Raw genomic sequence first — 22,074 nt, 5'->3', positions numbered from 1 at the left:
CAGACTGACTGACAGTCTGCAGGGAGAGAGCCTGGATGGGCTAGGTCAGACTGGCTGGGAACAGGATGGGATGTCACTCTGTTAAGGGTGCAGCTACTCTGTGCAGAAATGGTTGCAGCTGTGCTGCCTTCTTTCCTGCAGTGGTGGTTTACTAGACAGGGAATTTGAAAGACAAAGGTTTTGTGAATTAGTACAATTCAAGGTTTTTCCAAAGACCATCCTTACTTGTTCTTTTCCTAAGGGATCCTGAATAAACCACTTTGTCCACTGCTTTTTGGGAATAATTCTAATTGCTTATTCTGTGTTTCTGACATTCAAGGCAAAACTCTGGGTCTTGATTAGCAGAAGTATTGAGCATTCACAGCTTCATTCTGAGTGGAAACTGTGCTTTGAAGGTGGACTGTTTCATAAAGCTGTGTATGTTGAGAAGGAGGTGCTTAAATTGGTGCCAGAATTAATTAACACTTTTGATCTCTAATCTTGGCCCACATTCTAGTCTGTAAAATGGGAATATTACTACCTCATCATTTCTAAGGCCATTTGCAAAGATATTTTATTAATCTGATATCCCAACAATGCATACTAAGAAACTGTATCCCTCCCTGAAACTTATATTTAATAATAGGTTATGAATAGTGCACAACAAACAAAGCCTAGAGACATTTTCAAACTGCTCATTAGCTGAGTGTCATGAATGAATGAGTAAAGGGTCTTCTAACATAAAGAAAACAGAACTGAAAATTGCATGTGCACACTCTCAAGGGGGAGAAATTATGGTGGCTCTAATTCTGAGATTTTTCTTATACATATATTTATGTCAAAATAATTGATAAATGGTTTTGGAGAAAGTATTTTTAAAGCAGTCTCTTTTGTGCACGTTTGTAATTTTTTCTTTTCATGATACTGATTTACCTTGATCAATTATTGCAGAAACATGGAATCTGGTTCTTTTGGCTTTTAGCAGTATCCGTGTCCCTTGTGCTTTTTTTCATTCCATGACTGCTAGATTTAATTTAAAGAACAAAAAACCCCAGTACCACCACCCCCACGCCAAACCTCCTCACACAAAGTATTTTTATTGAGCATATGGTTATATTTTATAATATAGAACAGTTTGGCACTTTGCTGAAGTTACATCATTGATATATGTTAAAAGCTTCAAAATATTTTTTCCTCAGTGGTTTATTTTTTGCTTTCTGTATCACCTTTACCTTTGCTTTTTTCCTTACTCATTTTTGAAAAAAAGCTTCAAAAGATAGAGTGTAGCTGGAAGAAGCCTTTAATATAATAGGATAGTGTAACACAGAGTGTGCTAATTACAGATCAAAGCTAAACTATTTTTATGTGCCTTTTCCTAAGGGAGGAACCTGGGGCTTTGAACCAGTCAGGCTGATTTTTGCCACTAACCTTTTTTAAGACTGCTAAAAACTTTTTTTTTTCTTTTAAAGTTTTTTTACCTCCTGTAATTAAAAAATAGTTCATCCTATTCAACTTTGTGTCTCTATGTTAGCTGTGTAGCAGGTAAAAAAGTAGGGGGTGGGGTGTTCTGGGAGGAAGTGGCTGCTCTGTGGATGGAGCTTCTTTCTTAGAAGAAAAATTGAAGGCACAGAGCCCTGGCAGGGGGGTAGAGCTGCTTCTGGTAAGCTTTTCCTCCATCCACGTATGTCACTGGGGTGCCTGACAGGTGCTCCACTGTCACCATTACTGTCAGCCACAAGTGACCACAGTGAGAACAGCAGTAGCAGTTTACCTTATGTGTGTTACATACAAGTCCTGGCAGAACGAGAGCTGGCTGGTCCCCCAGTTTATAATCAGTGGGATAATTGGGCTGGGTAATTGCCAGGCAGCCTTGTTAGTTTTGCTGAGAGTCAGCCATTGTGTGTATCTGCTGCTGGAATAATAAGAATGAGGGCAGGTTTTCTGCTAAAATAATTAGACAATCAACAGTGTTTTGTCTTGTGGTCAGTTGCCTTCACAGGCATCACACCTGAAGCTGTTGTGGAAGTTCTGGCTGTACACACAGGAAAATAATGGTGTCAGTCAGCTGGGAAAAGTTCATGTGACAGTAAACTTCATTTAACTTACATTGGCTTTGGAGATTCCATCTCCACCTTTTCCCACTGGTTCTAAAATTGTCTGTGAGCCTTTAAAGAGCAGGGAGAGTTGGAAGATTTTATTGAATAATAGTTCTGGATATTTTTATTGTTTGAAATGACCTGCGAACAATACTTGGGGACTAATTTTCATTTTTCAGAGTTGCATTTGAAAAATTTGCACTGTCAGTGGATAACTTGCTCAGAATAGAGATTTCAAATCTGTCTGCCTTGTTTGTAGAGAAAAGAAAAAAAAACATTAAGATCATAGCCTCTGTATTGCTGTGTCTTGTTTTTTATTAGGAAGCAGAGTTAATGATTCAAGCATGAGTTTCACCTCTTCATGCTGTACCAGTTTTCCCAAGGGGATTTTTTTGGGAGAGAGATGCATGTAAACAAATGCTGTTGAATTGAAACATGTGGCTGTGTGTTTTAGGAAGCTCCACTCAGCAGTAACAGCAGAGACAAGGAAAATGATGCAGTATTGGAAGTTTTATATTAGTGGTTCTGCAAGTGTATCTGATTTCAGTAGGTGATGTCTATTTCTGAGCACTCTCTGTCCTTGCTCTTTTGCATCAGCAAAAACGTTAGGTGGAACAGAGGGACTGTAGGTGGGCTGCTCAATAAGGAAAAATGAAATGAATCCTTGCAAAGAAAGTTGGCTAAAAATACATTTATGTAAAGTGACTTTGTCCAGAGCTTTCTAAGGAATATGAGTTTAACCAGAAATCTTACTAAGTCTGATTATTAGCATGAAAGAATATATACTGAAATGGAAAACATGAAAAAATTTTACAAGGCTTATTTCTTGTAAGTGAATATCCTTTTTTTCTGAAATAAGATTCTGTTTGAGAAGATGCTTCTGTCTCAGTTCTGTGGTGTCCCTGCAGCATTCTTCTATTGGCTTTTTTTTTTTTTTTAAAGGAAAGACCACAGTTTAATTCTACTGACTTGTCCTTCTGATGCTAATAGGTACTTCTATTAGTACCATTATTTTGTGTGCTAATTTTTGTACAGTATCTAAGTCTTTTGTTGTTCTTCATGAAATAAAGTTTGCTGTATACTAAGATGACTAGTAAAGGAAGATTTAATTTTTTAAAACTCTTTTTCTTGTGAATTCTGAAAGGCTAAAAAATAAATGTATGGCTTCTTCAGTAAGGGGGAATATAAGCAACAAATAATCAAAGTTGGAAAACAAACCAGGTAAATATTTTCATTTTCATCACTTTATTGGCTGAATACTTGCCGCTTTTGGTATGTTCAATTGGTAGATGAAAAATAGTTTGGGTGGTTTTTCTTTTTTGTATTTGTTCTCTTTTTACAAGTAAGAGACAGCTGCTACTCTTGAAATGTAGGCAAATTTGATGACACTGTATATCAAACTGAATGAATGAATCAGGATGTGGTGAGAAGTTCTATTTCTGTTCTGCATAGAAAGCAAAGAAAAATGGCAGAAAACTTGCCATGGTCTAAACAGATGGGCAGGTGAATTAATCGAAGAACAGAACCAGACAGAACTCCTGGGATGCTGTGTTGCTACTAGAATTATGTAGCTTTTAAAATAGAAAACAAGACCTAGGTACAGACTTCCCCTCTATATTCATGAGTCTGCAGAACTTTGAGATGTAGCCACCCATCTTCACTGGCCTGTCTTGCTGACCCTGCATGCCCTTGCCTGTTGTGGTTTGTTTCTGTTGTGTTCACAGAGTGAGAGCTCTTGCTTGTGCTTCCACAATTTCCTATTATGGCTGCCTGACCTCCTCTTTCCTCTTTGTTCTTCCTGCTTGTCCACATTAAAGAGAGCTCCATAAGAAACATAGAACTAGTCAAGAGCTTTATTGTGTTACTCAGAACTTCTGTGTCATCATTTTGCATCTCTCCTTTCGATGCAGGTCAGATTTCTTCCTGCTAGTATCTGTCATTGAATCACTGTGTTATAAGTTTATACAGTAAAGTATAAAACCTTCCATGCTTTATATTTTTGTAAGCTGTAAATGAAGTCATGAGAACAAAAAGATGTGATCAAGATTGTAATTGAATCATGAAAGAATGGAAAGAATCTGTTTAAAGTAATGAAATCATCATTCTCATTTTACTTTTCTTCCAACCACTGTCTTTGAAAAACAGCTCTAGGCTATAGCATGTGCAGGGAAAAATTCAGATAAATGTTCTTGTGGGCTTGTTTGACAGTTCCATGGTTCTTTTTTTTTCTTAAATAATGGCTGCAAAATTGTTTAGATGATCATTTTTTCAACTCTCTGCAAGAGAAGTTCATAAACATCTTGCCTACTTTACTTCAGTTAGCTTCTTGAACACTCATTGTGTTGTCTTTTTTCTTATTTATTCCTATTTTTTCTCTATTCAGTGAGACCTAAACCAGACTAAATCACACCTCAGAATCCTTCAATACACCAACATCAGCTGAATGCTAAATTTTGTCCAGGCGTGGTTATCGAGATGTAGGCAGTCATTATCTGAACTTCTAGTTGTGTGGAAATCATCTGTGTTCACTCTCTCTACTCATCTGCAGGAAATCTTAGTTTCCTTAGAAAATCCAAACATAGTCCTGTGTCTTTGCTATAAGTATTGTCTGAATTGTCCTTTTAAGCCTAGGTAGGACCAGCTGCCAACTGCTGTCACTTTTACTTCTGGAGTTTGACCTTTAAAGCATCATTTTTAGAAACTCAGTATAATATAACTTCCTGCCTTTATGTTGATTTCAGATTTTTTTTCTCCATCTATCTTTTGTTTTGTTTGTCAAGAAATTGAATGGCATTTGTTGTTTAGGTCCAGGGAAGCTATGTTTAATTTCATTTTTATGGAAACATTTGGAGAATATTTAATTTTTCTTTTAGCAATCCGTTGGAGAACCAGGAGAGATCTGTTTTTCCATGATGAAACTTCTCAGTCATTCTGTAAAAGGGATAAAAATATGAACTGGTGATACAGCCTACCTGCCTTAAAACTCTTTAAGGCATTTGATGAGCACATTCATGACCACCAAATGTCCAGTTGTATTAAATGACTGAATTGCAGTTTTACCTGCAATGTACTGACATTGTGGTGGCTTTTCAGAGTAGTTTCTTGTGGCTCCATTCTCAGATGGAGATGGAAGTTTCATGGGATATGGCTTTTGAAACAAATAATTGTTTCAGGGAGCCAGCCTGCTGCCAAAGCGTGCCTGGTGTTCTGTTTACCTGACAAAGCACTGGCTTGCAGCACTGCCCAAATTTTTAATGCACATGTACAAGCAGCTGCCTTTTTGCCCAGTTTCAGCTAGTTTGAGCTTGATCTTTCACCTCAGAGAGGATCATGTTTTTTTAATGTCACACCCTAGAAGGTCAGTGGTCTGAGGGACATCAGGGCTGTCCTTTGAGCATAAGACAGGTGCAAGAAGGAGAATAATGAAGTCTTGAAGATGAGAGCAGTTCAGAGAGAGCTGCATGTCAGGCTGAATTCCTCTGAGGGCAAATCTGGGCAGGTAATGCCAACCTGTGTACAGTGGGAGAGAGCTCTGTGAGGTTAACTGGGTGGTGTGGACCTTAGGATGCTTCAGGCACCAAGCAGTGGATAAGTTTCAGCATTGACTGTGCTGCTACTTTGCTTTGCTGCAACAGAGGTGAAAAATTATTGTTGCAGCATCTTATCTTCTGCATTTTGGCTTCCCTGTAGGGAGGGAGCAAACACCACAGTTGTTAGAAGTGCAGTTGGCATTGTGGATTATTTTAAAATGAAAGAGAAAGGAAAGGAAAGGAAAGGATCCTGCTTTGAATACAGTTCATGTGTGCTATATGAATTAAATTATGCTGTTTGGCATAAAAATAGGTTTGCCTGTGTTTTCCATCAACTTACATTTCTTGTTAGAAGGTAAGGTTCTAAACAGAAATGGAATTTTTATTTTGAATTTCCTCAGAACTAACTGTGTCTGCTGGATTGTTTCCTAAAAGTGTAAGACTTGTTTCAATAGCTGGTTTTGCAAAATTCATCTTTTTGCTGATGGCTTTTCATCACTGTTTTGCCTCTTGGTAGACAACAGCCTAAGAAAAAATTGAGAACATATATTTTGAGGGGAAAAGAGTAATTAATTACTGAACAACACAATGTTAATTGAGTTTATTTTAAGGCCCATACAAATGAAAATGCTGCTTGTTTCTTTGTTTAGTTTTAAACATTGCTAGCATATATAGCAGCTCTCTTTTCTATCCTCTTTAGATGGATAAATTCTGTGAGGTTAAGTAATATTATTGATGCTTTCAGGAGGAGGTTATTATTGTCCTGCAAAATTATTAATGCCTTCAGCAGAGTGAGGCCACTTTAGGTTGCATCCTTGCACTGTAAGAACTGAAGCCAATTTTGTAGTGTACATCAGCTACAGTGCTAGGGATGGCAAGTGAATAAAGTGTTAAAAGAAAACTTGTACATAAATACTTTGAAAGTACACTGCTGTATTTGCAGTAAATGGAGATTGGAATGTGTAATTGAAAATCTTCCCATTTCTGGCATTTTGTGAATGGCGTTTCATCACCGCATTCGAGTTAAAAAAATAATAATTCAGAATGTTTAAATAAAGTACCCAGTTATAATTATGATAATTTCAGAATGCATTTTAAATCAAGAAACTGTGCTTTCATGTACACGTACTTAGATGTATTGTGTATTTGTTTTTAAATGAAAAGAAACCTGGTCTCCATCTTCCTGTTGACATCAAACAATCCTCTGATATGCAAATCCAGCTATGGGGAGAACAGATACACAGGGTTTGTTTGGATTCAGTCCAAGAGTGAAAGAAAATTATATTTAAAGACATAATTTATATGCTTTGCCTCATTTAAATGAAAATGCATTTTGAAATAATCCCTATAACGAAAAACATTTGGTGGAATGTTAAGATCCTTTGTACAACTGATGCATTTTGCTATAGGTAGTTTAAAAGCATCTCTCTCATACTCCTGTGTGTCTGTAATGTGCAGATGCAGCTGTCAGCTTCTCAGTGGCATGTTTTAACATAGTATGGAAATTTATTTTTTTTTTGCAAATTAATAAATGTTTGTTATGTGAACAAACTGTACCACAACTGTACCAAACTGTACTGTACCACAATTAAAATACATCAAGTGCTTTGCTTTCCATCTAAAATTTTGCTCGTCCTAATGTTGTTTGTGTATTTTCTCCTTGTGTGGAACTTCAAAACCTGACACAATACAATTTCTTTGGAAACATAGGCTAAACAAGCAACAATTTTTCAATCTTTTTCCCTTTTGCTGCAGAATTTATAATGATGAAACTTTTACATTTTAACATTGGCTGATTTCCAGGTTTTTGTTAGGTATTTTTGGAGGACTGTTACTCAGTGCCTGAATACCACATTTGAAGCTGATATATATATAGCAGAGTGTAATTGTTTTGTGTAAGCTTTAACAGGCCAGTGAACTGTTACCAATGATCAGGAATGGGTTTTTATATAGGATAGAAAATATTAGAACAGGAGTTACGTCACTGTGAAATTTTCAGAAATCATTTCCTTTAATTCCCTTTCATGTACTGCAGAAGTTTTTACAACTAATGTGACCAATTCTTACATGATCTTTGTGACTGTGTGATACTGCTCTTCTTTTTTTCCTTTGTTTTAGAAAATAAGGGTATGGCAAACAATTTTGGTGTAAGGAAGTGTATTTAATTTGGGACATTGTGTGGCACATAACTTGATATCTGGCCTCTATTTGTTCTGTGGCTGCTTTATACTAGATTACTCTGACCACATTAATCCAACACTGAGGAGTGCTAAATACTATATAAATCCTTTTTTGGGGTAGGAGTTTTATTTCATTAATGTTATTTGTGGCTCTGTGTGTAGACTGACTTATTCACATGCAGTGATGGTACATATATTAATATTTAAGGGGAAAGTTTTCTGTGTCAAGAAATTTTGTTAAACCTCTCTCATTAGGTTGTGAGCCTCTTGTTGTTTTTTTTTTATTTTCTAATTAAGGATTTTCTGGGGTTTTTTTTCAGTAATTTTATGCAAGTTTTAATTTTTAATATTCACTAACCATGTTTTTTTTAAGCATTTTAAGAAACAGAAGAGGTTGATTCCTGAAAGAACAGTTTGGAAGTACTTTGTTCAGCTTTGCAGTGCCTTGGAACATATGCATTCTCGTCGTGTTATGCATAGAGGTAATACAGGATCAAAGATGATTTGTCCTTACTATACCTTTGACTATGTGAGAATTAAGCTGGCTGAAATCAATTTTGACAGTTGAAACATTGTATGTTTCTGTAAGATTTTATAAGTAATAGAAAACTGAGAGAAGGTTGTGGTTGTACATTTGTTGTGGTAGGCATTTGTTTGATAGCAGGTTTTTCAAAGTAAGCGATGGTTCTGTGGCTGATGGATATCCTGCCATAGCTACTTCATTTTTCTGGCTCCTATCTTCTGCCCTGTATTTATTCTTTTATCTTTGCCTGTTGTCTTGCCCAAGTGTTGCTACCTGCCTTGCACGGATCTGTCAGTCCATTCTTTACAGCTCTTGCACCTGGCTGTCTTAAGAGTATCTGCTCCTGCCCTGCTTGCTTATGATGTACAGGCCTTTCTCCTAGTCCCATCTCTGTTGGATTATTTGCAGGTGTGAGCATTTCCTCCAATTCTCTGCTCCTTTCTACTGTTTCCAGTCTCTGTGTCCCAACAGCCCTTGTAGTTGCCAGCTTTCTCTGTCTGGTACTAAATTTCCTTGGCCCATTTTCAACCTTGGTGCTGCTGTCTCCTCTGGATGTGGTCTTCATTTCACCTCATAACTCTTGAGTCAAAGAAAACAGATCATAGTATATCTTCTCCTTAGATCTGCTATATTTTTCCCCTTCTGAAGTCCCTCTGGTTGTGACATTGTGAGTTGTGTGTGGGCTGTCACTTCTTAGGTTCAGGTGACATTGCCTGTCTTAGGTTGGTGGCTCCCTGTGCTCGGATGCAGCTCAGTGCCTGATAGGAGCAGACCCTCCATGTCTGCTGAGCTCTGTCATTTGCAGCTGGAAATTTTGCACCCTTAGCAGATGAGCTTAGATATTCCTGCCCCTGCAAATGCCTTTCCCTTGTGATTCTCTTTTATTTCCCCTTTGTGCATTTGTACAGGTGCCTGCAAGTGTGAATGATACAAAGAGACGGACATAAAATACAGATTCTTTCCATAGGGTGCAAGTATCTTCCTTTAATGTTTATAATTAAATTAGTTAATTTCTGTATATTTTAGCTCATAACAAAAGGATTTAAGTTCCTTAAACTGAAGTACTAAGGTCAGAGCTTCTGGCAAACCTATGGCAAATCTAGTGATTCCATGGTTACATGCCAAAAGTGATGGCAATTAAAGCTATTTTTAAATTGAGCTATATCTGTGTTGGATTATTACACAAAGGTTTATCCAAACTCCTGAAAACTGGGTCAGGTAGCAGGAGAACATAATTGCTTCTGTCTTCCTCTAAAGCTTGTAAGATTTTGTAACTTTTTCACTGGAAACCTGAAAATGCTGGTGTTTGAAGGGTTATTAACCATTCCTTTTACCGTGTCTGTATCTTATGCAAACTGTAATCCCCTCTTATCAAAGTGAACTGATTTGTGTAAGTTTAAGGCTAGGGTGGATTGCTCTCCAGCACAGTAAGAGCTAAACTCCCTTGCCAAACAAATAACAGGTCAGTTTATTTAGGAGACTAACAAGGTAGGTATCTTGTTAGAAATCCTAGAATAAGAGTCTCTTCTGTTGTCTCTAAGGGATTGGATTAAAACTTAAACTGGATATTACTTGTGAAAAATAACTGTCTGGGGTATACATCATTATTTTTCTTTGTTTCTACTTGATTAGCCCAATTCTGTTGATGAGTTCAAATAACCATTCTCCTGAGTAAACTCGCTTCTTTTTTAATGCCTGCTCTTATAGAGAACCAGTAATCTATTTCAAATAAATGATGTTATGCCACTGTGGGTAATTTGATCAGCAAAAGTGATGAAAAATGCTGTACAGTTCTTGAAAACATATTTAGGCTGTTGCTTAAGACATAACAAAAGAGGTTCTCTAGTTCTAATGTAAGTCTCTCTATGTAGCTTATGTAAGGTAGTAATGAACTCCCCTGTATATGCTTCTGGACCTTGGGGGTGTGGTTTTTTTTGTTTGCTTGTTTTTTGAAAAAAATACTTTCCATGGCTCTTGGTTTTCTTTGCTTGAGTGATGGTTGTACTGTTAAAATAGTGGATTTGAAATTTTACCTTCTGGACCCATTCTTTCTGAATGCACTGTCAAATTTTACCATTATTACCTGTAAATAAAATCCTCTTTGGGTCTGTTGTTAATAGAAGTGTAGCTTTTCTTGCAACCTCACTGTGACTTTTAAATTTTTTAATTTATTTTTCTTCCAGATATAAAGCCAGCCAATGTGTTCATTACAGCTACAGGAGTAGTAAAGCTGGGGGACCTTGGACTTGGTCGATTTTTCAGCTCCAAAACCACAGCTGCACATTCTTTAGGTGAGCTTTCTCTGAGGTATAGATGTTGGACAGGTAGAGTATTTTACACGGTGGAAATACTGTGCCCTCTCAGGAGGAAGAAGAAAAGGTTTAGGACCAGCTAAAGATATTATTAAGTAATAATAAAAATATTAAAGGTCAGCACCGTGGACAAATACAGAAACACTGTAACACTGAGGTATTACTTTCAGCATACCTTGGGTATTTTCCCTCCTCTGTTTGCATAATTTAGTGTACATTTCTACCTCTGAGTAAGTCTTTAAGACAATAGTGTTACCTAGAAATGTTAGGAAAAAATAAGGTGGTAATATGGATGCATTTTTAAAAAATTGACTTGAACTTTATTCAGTGTTGGGAGGAATCTTATAATTCTGTGTGCCTGCATGAGTAGCACTAATGACCTCTTGGTTACATGGCTTCAGAGGGCTCTCAGAGGAGCTTCCATTTTTTAAGGTTACATTTCTCAATGTTAGCTTAAGTAGTTGAGGGGAGGTCAGAATTAACAAAGAAGCAATTCACAGATAGCTTTTTTTCTATTTTTCGGTTTGGCAAGTTTTCTGAAATGGTCAGTTTATTCTTTGCTAGCACACAAAACTAGCAGTATTATCTCTGTCCAAACAACATTTTCATGTTATTTGCATCTTTTAAGTAACATGTGAATGCTAGGATGATTAAGAGGCCTTTAAAGAACAAAAGTTAAATATTTGGCATATATTTTAAGTTTAAAAGTAGGTAACAGATGAATGACAGAATCTAAGAGGATCTCTGTAGAAGAGGAAAAACCTTGTAAATAGAGTAACATCTTCTTTAAAGAGAAATGTAGGAAATAATATTCATAATAATGTTAAGTTGGGGTTTTTTAGACACAAAAACATTCTTTTCCCTCTCTGAAGTGTCTGTGTTTGGTGGTTGCTGTGAACTCAAGCCTGTTCATTGATTACATGTTTGTACCACGTTTGAGGTAGGAGTGATTCATGTGTTAATGGCCAGATATATAATATCTTGGATGGGAAACTTTTGATACTCCTTACTTCCCTGTCCTCCAAAAAGCCTTTGGTCACTCCTTTGTGCCTGCCAGTTTTTCCCATGTTTGGTGCAGACTGGCAAAGTCAAACCCATGAGTCACTGGTGAGGTGCTGATAGGAGCCCCAGATGCAGAGTGCAGCCCTGCATTAGCAGGAGACTGAGGAGAGGAGTGCAGGGCCCAGGCTGGAAATGGGCTGGGCTTCCACACTGAGGGTCACTCACATGTCACACTGAAGATCTGCTGCTCTCACAGGGGGGCACCCAAAGTGCTGCTGTTCCTGCTGCCTTTGGAAGCCAGTGGCCTTCTCTGGCAGCACTGTGGAGAGGCTGGGTTGGGTTCTTGCAGGTGGGCTGTGCTCCTGCCTGCAGATGGAAGGAGGCTGTGAAGAGGGAACTGGAAATTCTAATCTGAGGAGTTAGAGCACAGGAATAGGGCAGAGGTCAGCAGTGAGGGTGGGAGAGCAGACCTGCATTCTGAGGCACAAGCCAGGAAGTTGAAGAGGAGCAGACTGCCTCAACTCAGGATTATTTTGGCTCCTGGCAGGGGAATTGTTGTGAAGGCTGAGCTGGAAATTAAAAAAAGCTGAAGACTCTGCCAGATTTAAAAACAGTGTAATACCCCTGAGCCCTTTAAAGCTCATCTTTTACAGATCCAAGAATCATCCAGAGAGTGGGGAAGGAGGGGAGGATAGCATGGCAGCTTTGTTTCTTTTGTTGGTGGCTGTGTCTTGGTAGAGGAGTTGTTATTTTCTATTTTCTTTTTTCCCCGTCTCTTTTTTTCCCATTTCCCTCCTAATTATGGCCTAATGTAAGAATTCAGCCTAGAAAAAAGGTTTGTGTCAGCTGTTAACTTAGTCAGTGTCCTCTCTAGCCTTTCTTATTTGTCTTCACTAGCAGAGACCACTTCTTAAATTGATTTCTTCTGCAGTTTCTGATGCTGGTTTTCTTGAAATTTCTTTCAAAGTTGTATCTTTTTATGATTCCATAAACCTTTGGTGCACATAACCTAGTAAATTGCAAACATATGTGTAGCAATTTATACTTGTTTACAGGCTTTATAAAAATTTCAGTAGCAAACTAGATTCAGGCTTTCAGAGATAAAGAAATGTACTAAAATTTTAATTAGCTACAGCTTCTAACTGCTAATTATGAATAATACTGATTTAATTAGAATCTTTACTGATAGTCCATTTGAAACAAATGAAAAAATTGCACTGGACAGGGTTTTTTCATGTTCTTAACTCTTTCTATACAGCTTTATCAATAATTTACTGTTGTCATGCCTATATCTTTTTGGAAATGGAAAACATTTCTGCCAAAAGGGCAGAGGAAATGGAGGCATTTGTTATTGTTGATTTGATACAAACTTGACAAAATGTCTTGTTTTCAGAAGACTTTATATTAGAAAGGGGAATATGATCCAACAAAGACTTCCTACTCCTTTCCCTACAGCTCTGTTAGGGTTTTCTTGCTGCTCTTGTTTTAATGGCTCAATGCCAGGCCTTATGCTCTCTGGTGAAATGGCAGTTCTAAGGCCAGCTCATGGATATGTGTTTTTTTTCTTTGTTAGCCATTCAGTGGATGTAAATATAAGTCTTTTCATATTTCAGTTACAAAAAGAATCACTTGATCTCTGTGGTGTGGCTGTGCTGTGAGGCTGCAGTGTGCTGTCCAGGCAGGCACTGCTACCAGCACAGGGATCCCTTCTTACAGGGCAAAGGAGCAGATCTGCAATCTTCTTAAAATGCTCAAATGTAGAGAATCATCTGCATGGAATTCTGGTCTTCTGTGTTTTGACAATTTCTGTCATTTCTGTGATACTGCTGTCCCCAGCACAGCCTATGTTATGTGAGGGGTTTGACTATAAACTCACTCAGGTTCTGGAGAATAAAATACCTTGTGAAAATGTGTGCAGATATTCTCCTCTCCTCTCCCATATGGGTCTCTAATGCAGTAGAGGGTGTGCTGAGGTGGTGGTTTGCAGCACCATTCTGTGAATAGAATAAATTTCACTGAGATACCCAACCATACTCAGAACCTGCACCCTCAGTGTACAGTAATGCTGGCAGGGAAATCTGCAGCTGAGTCACTGCAGTCATCAAGGAAGCTGTGTTAAAATAGCTCCTGTATTTTATGAACAGAAACATGAGATCTCTTACAGTAGTTTGAAAGCTGAAGAGAAATGATTGTGTTGTTACAGAATAACTCAAGATATTTATAGATTGACTTCTGTAGAAGGACTGCACATTGTGGGCTAGGTTGGAGAGTTACTTTGGATAAGTATTTTGCAGTATTTTGACTTAGACATTTCCTATAGCTATATTAAATAAGTCCAAAACCCTGAACATTATAGAACCAGTAGGGTTGGAAAGGACCTCTAAGCTGCTGGTTTGTGATGTGGTTTGTCTGTCTTAAGCATCCACATTCATCTTGTTAAGCATGTTGTATTGAACTCTATATTACAGAATTGCTGTGGTCTTATGGACACTGAGTCATTGACAGTTTATGTCTTTTGGTTACTGAAATTTGGCTTATTTAGCCCCCTTCCTGAATTCTGATAGCCATGTATGCCAGTGCATGAAATATCAGTAATGGTTATGTGGCCATTTTTAAAACTATGGTCTGTTAAACCTGTCCTGAATAAACCACTGCATTGTTTTGTATAAGTAGATTTAACATTTACCAGGCACATTTTTCTCCCAGCCTAAAAGTTCTTGATAGCTTTTAGAGCTAGTAACTATTTCAGAACTTAGTATATTTCATTCCACTCCTTGATGCACTTGTTTAACTTTACTCAGATGCATTGTGAGTTGTACATTTATCCAGGTAGTAAGATGGACTGTTGATATCATAACTCTCTTTTATGTAATAATTCTTTGCCTCTGATCCTTCAGATCAGCTCCCTGCTCAATATTAACTCCAATTTCATTATGTCTATTCCCTGTGTCAGGAAGGGGAAGCTTGCATAAAGAACCAACACTTTGTGATCTGCAGCATCTTTAGAGGGAGGGAGCTCCAGAGCAGCAGCAGATCCTGAGGAGACACTGTATTTGACACAGACCATTTTCAAGGAGTTTACTGTTCAGACTTGCTGGTTATCACAGGTCTGCAAATGCAGCAAGCAAACCACTGAAGTTACTGATTTTGTTCTTAAAAATGCAGGCACCTCAATGATTTAGCTCATTTTCTTGTATTATCCCACTTCTGTGTCTTCAGATGAGTAAAGAAATTGAAGAAGTTGCATATCTCTATACTACTGGAATGCTGTATTTCACTTAATAGTAAAAAAATATCCTGGAAGGAAATAAAACATAGAATCACACTGGTAGTTGCTTACCAGCAGCGCAGCTATGTCCTGAGAGTGCTCACTGTGCTAAAAGGATCATTGCAATGCTTTCAGTAGTTCCTGAATGTCAGAATAATGAATCTTTAGTGTCATGTTCTGTTAAAAACAGGTTACAAGTAGTAATGATGTCTGAATCTTCAGTTTGTTTGTGTGATTCCATGAGTAAAAGAACTAATTTCAATTCCTCTCACTAGTTGGCCATTGGGGGCTGCAGGTTCTATTGCAGTGGAGGTGTTACACTAGGCTAAACGCTGTAAAATGGGAACATTTGTTCTTGCTTTTCACTATCATCAATCTTTCACGGTCATATCAGACCCCTAATGTATCAGCAGGCTTCCCAGAGCTACTGGTTAAAATTACCTTTGCTTTTGGTAGACTATGAACCTTCAAACCTCAGTGTTTTCAGCTGCCCCCTGTGGATTCTGTGAAGCCTCTTTCTGGCACATTACTCACTGCCAGCCACTTGTGTGATACCTCAGAGCAGCAGAGGCACTGCTGCTGCAGCCAGTGAGCAAACACATCACTATTAAACTTATTTCTGTTGTTAGATGAATTCTGCCAACAAAGCATCAGAATTTACTAAACCAGTGCTTTAAATAATGGATACAAAATGCAGCTGAAATTTTTCAGACGTGTCCAAGCTCACTAGTTGTTGGGGTGTTAAAAAAAAATTGAAGAGGGAAATAAAACAGTAAGATAATAAAAATATGAAACCTGTGTCATTCCAAATGCTTAGTTGCAGTTCTAATCTGAAGATATCTGTCATTAAGTGCCCATTAAAATACTAATATTGATACATTAGAAAACAGAGTTGCTTCTGGATATTTTGGTAGTTATTTTGGCATTGTGGTCTACCCATCTGCCTGTCTATTGTTTTACAGGGAAAAGACCATTCTCTGTTGTGGGTGGATGCAAACATCCTGAGAGAGTAAATGTTTCCCACACTACGCTCTTGAGTTGCCTTTCCCCAGCCTTTCTCCTTTTAAGCTGTTACCATTGTTAGTTCAGAGGTGCATGGAGTGCTCAGCCCAGTGCTGAGGGACAGGGGCTCTGCCACTCTCAGCTTTCCCAGAGCTGGAAACCTCCCCCAGCATGTTTAGAGGGCTAAAACCATTGGAGGATACCACATGGGGACCTCTGTCTTTGCCTGTCTGTTACAGAAGCAGTTTATGTGGGTTTTCAACTTTGTTTGCCAAGGAGCAGATCAGGTGAAATGATGGGTTTCGGCAGCAGTGCCTGACCTGAGATAGGTGGTTCTGGGTTTCCCTATCTGAGCTGGGCCCTTCAGGTAGGAAAGTCATTCTCCCTCCTCCTTACTTCCTTAAGACATAGTTTGACATGCAGCATTTCTTAAAGGCAGGGCACATTGTCAAAACAAACCCCTTAACTTTTGGAAATTATTAGAGTAAAATTATCTATCTGATTGCTTAAAGCTATTTAACCTGATTATTCAGATATAGAAATACTTATATATTCACTGTATCTGTGTCTTCAGTTTCATACAGAGATCAATTCTGAATTAGCCTTGTCTGTTTAAAAGAGCAGAAGTGAAACCAGATCCTTGTGTTACAATACTATGTGAGGGTCATACCACAAAGAACAAAAATGAAAGATTGCTGATTTTAATCACTGATGGTGTTGCAAGATGTTTGGTTTCAAAATCAAATCAACTTGAATTGACAGAAATCAGCTGGTTTTCATCATCAGGATTCAGTGCTTAAGAAAATATTCCAAAAAAATCAAAATAAAAATCTGTATAGATCTGTGCCTTTTTTTGCTGCTAGGCAGTCATTTTGGTGGATACAGGGAGAAAGTTCAGAAACAATGCACTAAAATTGCCATTACCATTGTTTTCCATAACTTCTTATTGCTCTGTCATACATGAAACCATCACTCAGCTACTTCATTGTAATAACATTTTTATAGAGCTGAAACATCTCTCAGTATTTCTCTGTTCCAAGTAACTTGTGACACAGATGGGTAGGGTTTGATTAAAATCAAGGGGAGAGATGTTCCAGAGTATCCAACATAAATTTACTCTGGGACAGTCCTAATAAATGCTGCTTTTCAAGAGCAGACATATCCAGAACCCACAGCTCTGAAGCAGGATTAAGCTGGGACAGGCACAGGTTTGGGAGCTGCAAAGCCCTTGTGGAATTTCCTGCTCCAGCTGGTGGCTGAGTTGCACTTAGGAACCTCAGCTTCTGCTGGGCTTGTTTTCCTGCCCTCATCTCTGAAGGGCCTGAATCTCAGGCTCAGCTTTAATTTCAGCCTGTGTTTTTTAGTTCCAGAACCAGCTTTTTCAGATTTATATATTCTCAAAGGAAGAGCAGAACTCGTGAAACAAAAAATTCAGCCCATGTCAGAGAACTTCTAGTGTTGTTTCTAGCCAGAGCCATAACAGTTTGGAGAAGTAGCAGGGGTGTGTGTGTGTGTCTATGTGTGTGTGTGTGTGTGTAGTACCTGCTCTTGGTTCTCTTCAGGGGAAAGAAATTACTTATGAGGTTCCTTAAAAGCAAAATTTGGAAGTGTTCTACAACTGCAAAGCTCTGGTAATGAGCAGTGAAAATAAAGCTGCATTGGATGAAATAGATAGATACCGATTTGTGTATTTTTGTCAAACTGAAGTATCCGAAGTATGAGGTGAAGTTTTAAGTGTAGCAAAATGAGAAAGATGAAAAATATTCTTTTACTGGGAAAACAGTAATTTAACTACTGCATAACAACAGAAATTTTCATTCTGAAATACTTGTGGTTTTTTGCAGTTGGTACACCTTATTATATGTCTCCAGAGAGAATACATGAAAATGGTTACAACTTCAAGTCTGACATCTGGTCTCTAGGCTGTCTGCTCTATGAGGTAATGCTGATACACACAGTGAACTTACTAACACTCTTGCACTTCCCCCTTCCTCTGCCCTCCTCCCCTTACATAACTTAAGCATGTGAAATACTTTTATTTGTGTTTTACCTGAACTTGCTTTAAAATGGGCTTCCTACAAAGCTTTTACTGCAATTTTTTGAAGATTGGGTGTGACTGAAGGATTAGTAAATGGATAATAGCAAGCACATGTAAAATTGTTCTAGGTGTTTTCATGGCCTATGATGGTTATATGGTTTTGTTAATAAATGCATTGAGAAGTAGTAGGACTGATTTGAATATGTAAGTAATACTTTCAAAAACTGCAATATAGATACTTTAATACAAATTTCTTATTTTTCTAATGACTTTAAACCTAAGTAAAATGATGAAAAAAATTTACTGTACCAACTGCTACTAGCTTGGATGAATTCTCAGTTTAACAACTGCTGCACACACATGTAACTTTTCTGTTATTCTCCTGTGATGGCTAAACTGCAGTTGTTTAGTTTCTCTGTTGGTACAGTTGAGATTGGTAGGTGACACATAATTTTAAATACTTCTATATTTTGAGAAAATAAAGGTACAGGGCTCATTGAAATTGAGGCAAGTGAAGGTATGAAGAACAGGTAGGCTTCTAAAACATATCTTCCAAGTTCTTTGCATATAATTTTCTGATTAGAAGAAGTAACATTTGTGTTGAATGATGCTGGGGGAAAAGTGGTTCCATCAGCACTGGCAGTGAAGTCTCCCCAGTCATGTTCCAGGTAGAAACAAATCTACTCAAGTCATTTTTTGTTTACCTACAAGCCACCTGCCTCAGTGGGTCAGCAGAACTCATTTAACACACACTCAGCAGTATCAGCACCTCCTTGTTTATTTTAGGACTGTGTAGAAGACACTGGCAGCCTGTTGAGGTTTGGATGTTGCTGCCAGGTGAATCATCTCCAGTAATATTTGTTTACTTTCTATCACTGACATGTTGCTTTGAATATTAAAAGGATGAAAAGCTATGCTGCAGGTCTGCAGCTTACAGATGTTTGTATAGCTGTTGCTTTAAATATTGGGGATCATTCAAGGAAGGAAGTCCAGCTGCTGGCAGCTACCTAGAAGTTTGAATCCTGAACTAAAACTTAATCCTGTATTGGGATTCCTCAATACCAACCATAGGAGCAGCCTTGAATTTCAGTGCTCTGCTTTGTACACTTGTGCAAGCCCTAAGGTAGATGAGCATTTTTCAGTATTACTATTTCTTTGCCTCTGGTTGGTTTACTTGAGGATTCTTTAAAATCTGGAAATAAACAAATAAAACCTTTGAATTACTGTTATGTAAAACCCCCACAGTTTAAGGTTAATTTTTCTTTTATGTTATATGAAATTAAATTGCTGGATTTAAATCAATATTACTTTTCTAAAGAATTTTTTAAGCTTGCTGCCTTAATGCTGGTAGACTATATTAAACACCTATGTGAATATTACATTTTTCTTTGATGTGGTGGATAATCCCAAAATACCTAAATAACTTAGTTCCATTGATTAACTCAGCATCTTGAAACACCATTCTCCTTTGATTTTAGGGGTTTTACCAGGGTGCTATTTAAGCTGATATGGGTAGTGTTTGTTTTCTTTATTGCAAGAATAAAATAATTATTAAGACCCTTTTTGTTGATATGTAGCTACAGTATTGGCCATTATCTTCAACTATAGCTTTTAATTTCTTTTAGAAGTGCATTTAGTTGATTCTGCAACATACCAGATATTTGTGGTGGGTTTTCTTGTTTTGTTTTGCAAGTTTATCTTGAGAATTTATCTCTAATTTTGAAATTTCAGTTATAGCAAATTCAAAATATATGCTCAGAATTTTTCTGACTTAGTGTTTTTTCTTAATTATTGGAAGGTGGTTTCTTAAAGTTCTTCAAGACTTGTGTGGACTAAATGGTGTTTTTTTAATCTGTGCACTTTTGTGCTGTCTTTTTATGATTTGTCTATTGCCTGCATTTTAGCATGTTTATTGTGTTGATTTCATGGTGATGTGTGTTCATATGTACTCTGGATTGTCTCCAGCTTAATTGGAAAAAAGCTATGGCAAGTTTATCACATTTCAGTAAATGCCTAATTGCCACTAAACTCTTCAGTTACATTTTAATCTAGGTTTAAACTAACTTTTTTTAAAAAATTATTTCTCGTGTATATAACAATCTATTATTCAATGCTAACTGTGTGGCCAATAAGATTTTGCAGAAGTATGTTTTAAAGTCTGAATTTTTTAGAGCCCCAGGTATTTCTGTAACCTCAAAAACACTACCAGTGGAGTTTTAATTGATATGCAACAAAGTAGACTTTACTAATTAAAATCAAGATGCTGTGCTTTTGCTACATGGACCTTTACATGGAAAAGTAGGTCTTACACATTTCCTTTTATTGTTCATCGTAGCAATTGCATCCTTACAGGGTTGTAGGTTGGTGGCTTACAGTTCAAAAAAAAAAAAAAAAAAAAAAAGAAAGGGGGAAAAAAAAAGAGAGAGAGCGAGCTGCCACCAGCCCTGAAGACAGACAGTGGGCTTTCGTCCCTCAGACACCCCCAGAATACTAATCAGCAAAGTCAGACCCTGGAGGTCAGGGAGCAAGTCAATCATTCTAGCGATCGTCTCAGTGTGGAGGATCAAATTAGCCTGAAAAATTCAGCTGCTGGGAGGAGAGGGCGAGCAGCTGTCAGGGGCAGCAGCGAGATGCACTAATGAACCAGATGAATAGTGCAAAAGCTTGAAAATAAAAACAGGACAGTTGACATTTTTCATCTGTCAAAGCAGGAGATGCATGAAAATATAGTATTCCTGTTTTAACTCCTTAGGGGACTTTCAGAATTTTTTTAACACTCGGCAGCATTCAAACAAAAGTACTTTTTAATGAACACCTAGAGTATGAAAATGAGTATCTGTGAATTTATTTAGAATTTCTGCATGCGTACAAACCCTGCAGTTGATTTTTCTTTTTTTCTTTTTTTTTTTTCTTCTTTCCTTTTTTGGTCTTCAGCTTGCATTTTTAACATTCTTTTTAAGGTAAGAGACAATGTCATAAATACAAAAATAAACATTATCTTAGTAATACAGATTGGGAGGAGTGTAGGATGGAGCTGCAGCATAATAATTGTTTTGGGAGCTTTAAATTTTTTATTCTTAGTTGAAGGTAATATGAAAAAGTACTGAACTATTTGAGAGCAAATTAATGAGAGATCAAATAAATAGAAGGGAATTTTGCTAATTCCTTTCATACATTTCTTCCGGTGATATTGATGCTTAGACATGAAAGAGTTAAACTTCTATCTGGAAGACCACAAGACAGATGAGAGCCATTTTCAGCTTGTCCTGTCCCTGCTGAAGCTCACTGAGTAGCACAGCATGGACTAGCGTGTTTCACACACACTCTGCCTGTCTGGGGAATGTACACATTGTCCTTCCAAAATCAAACTTATTAGCACATGTAGAAAAGGGTGACTGACTTTGGGGCAGCTCTGCACTCAGAGCAGCATTCGTGCTGCTGCAGTTAAAAGATTTCTTAGGCTTGGAACAGAATGGAGAGATTTTAAATGAATTTTTAAATTTCTAATCCAGCTAGCCATAGCATTTGTTTCCATCTCAAATGTCAAGTTGTAACATTGTCTGGAAATAAAGGGTAGGTTTATTAATGCTGGTTTTAAGCTGATCAATTACATAAGTGCTCTGCAACAGATTTTCTTAGTTTTGTATTGTAATTGTAGATTATTGCCATAGGTGCTGCTTCTGTGCTGCTGATGGAAGTTTGGGTTGGTTTTTTTTTTAAAGTATTTTTGAATAACATCCTGAATTACGAAGATTTAGGATCTGAGATTTTGGAAGTATAGATGATAGTTTTTTCTTGCTTTCAAAACCCCCAATTACATTGAAGTCAAGTGTCATGGCTATGGGAGGTTACAAAATCTGCTACCATTATCTACTGTTACCTACACAATGCATTGCTTTAGGTTAGATAATGTTTTCCTCTAAGTTCCGTGTTTTCTTAGAAAAGGTCTTCCGAGGAAAAGTACAGGTTTGGATTTTTTTGGTGTCCCTTATGGTGCAAAGACCCTCCACTCTCAGTAATATTGTAAACCATTGAATTTCCCCTCATAGTCTATTAATAAAACCCCAACAGTGTGCAATTCAGATACTGCACTGTAAGGATGGTGACAGCTATGGTTGTATGACATAGAGTAAGTACATACAGT

The 22,074-nt window shown here is 37.5% G+C and overlaps 1 protein-coding gene across 6 annotated transcripts in view; it reads left to right on the top strand.

Moving 5' to 3' along the window:
* NEK7 (NIMA related kinase 7) overlaps window positions 1-22,074 on the top strand; it is a 69,179-nt gene that overhangs the window by 32,829 nt on the left and 14,276 nt on the right. For 5 of the 6 annotated variants that reach the window (XM_050977383.1, XM_050977382.1, XM_018912073.3 and 2 more), the window contains 3 exons: window positions 8,159-8,267; window positions 10,492-10,599; window positions 17,737-17,831. In XM_050977383.1, coding sequence (XP_050833340.1) covers window positions 8,159-8,267; window positions 10,492-10,599; window positions 17,737-17,831 — 312 coding nt within the window. Of the gene's footprint in view, window positions 1-8,158; window positions 8,268-10,491; window positions 10,600-17,736; window positions 17,832-20,864; window positions 20,891-22,074 lie in introns of all 6 variants that reach the window. The other variant, XR_007778057.1, reaches the window with a different exon arrangement.

The sequence above is a fragment of the Serinus canaria genome, chromosome 8 (genome assembly GCF_022539315.1).
Source record: "Serinus canaria isolate serCan28SL12 chromosome 8, serCan2020, whole genome shotgun sequence".
In the NCBI taxonomy this organism is placed as follows: domain Eukaryota; kingdom Metazoa; phylum Chordata; class Aves; order Passeriformes; family Fringillidae; genus Serinus; species Serinus canaria.
This window is presented reverse-complemented; position numbering and strand designations above follow the sequence as displayed.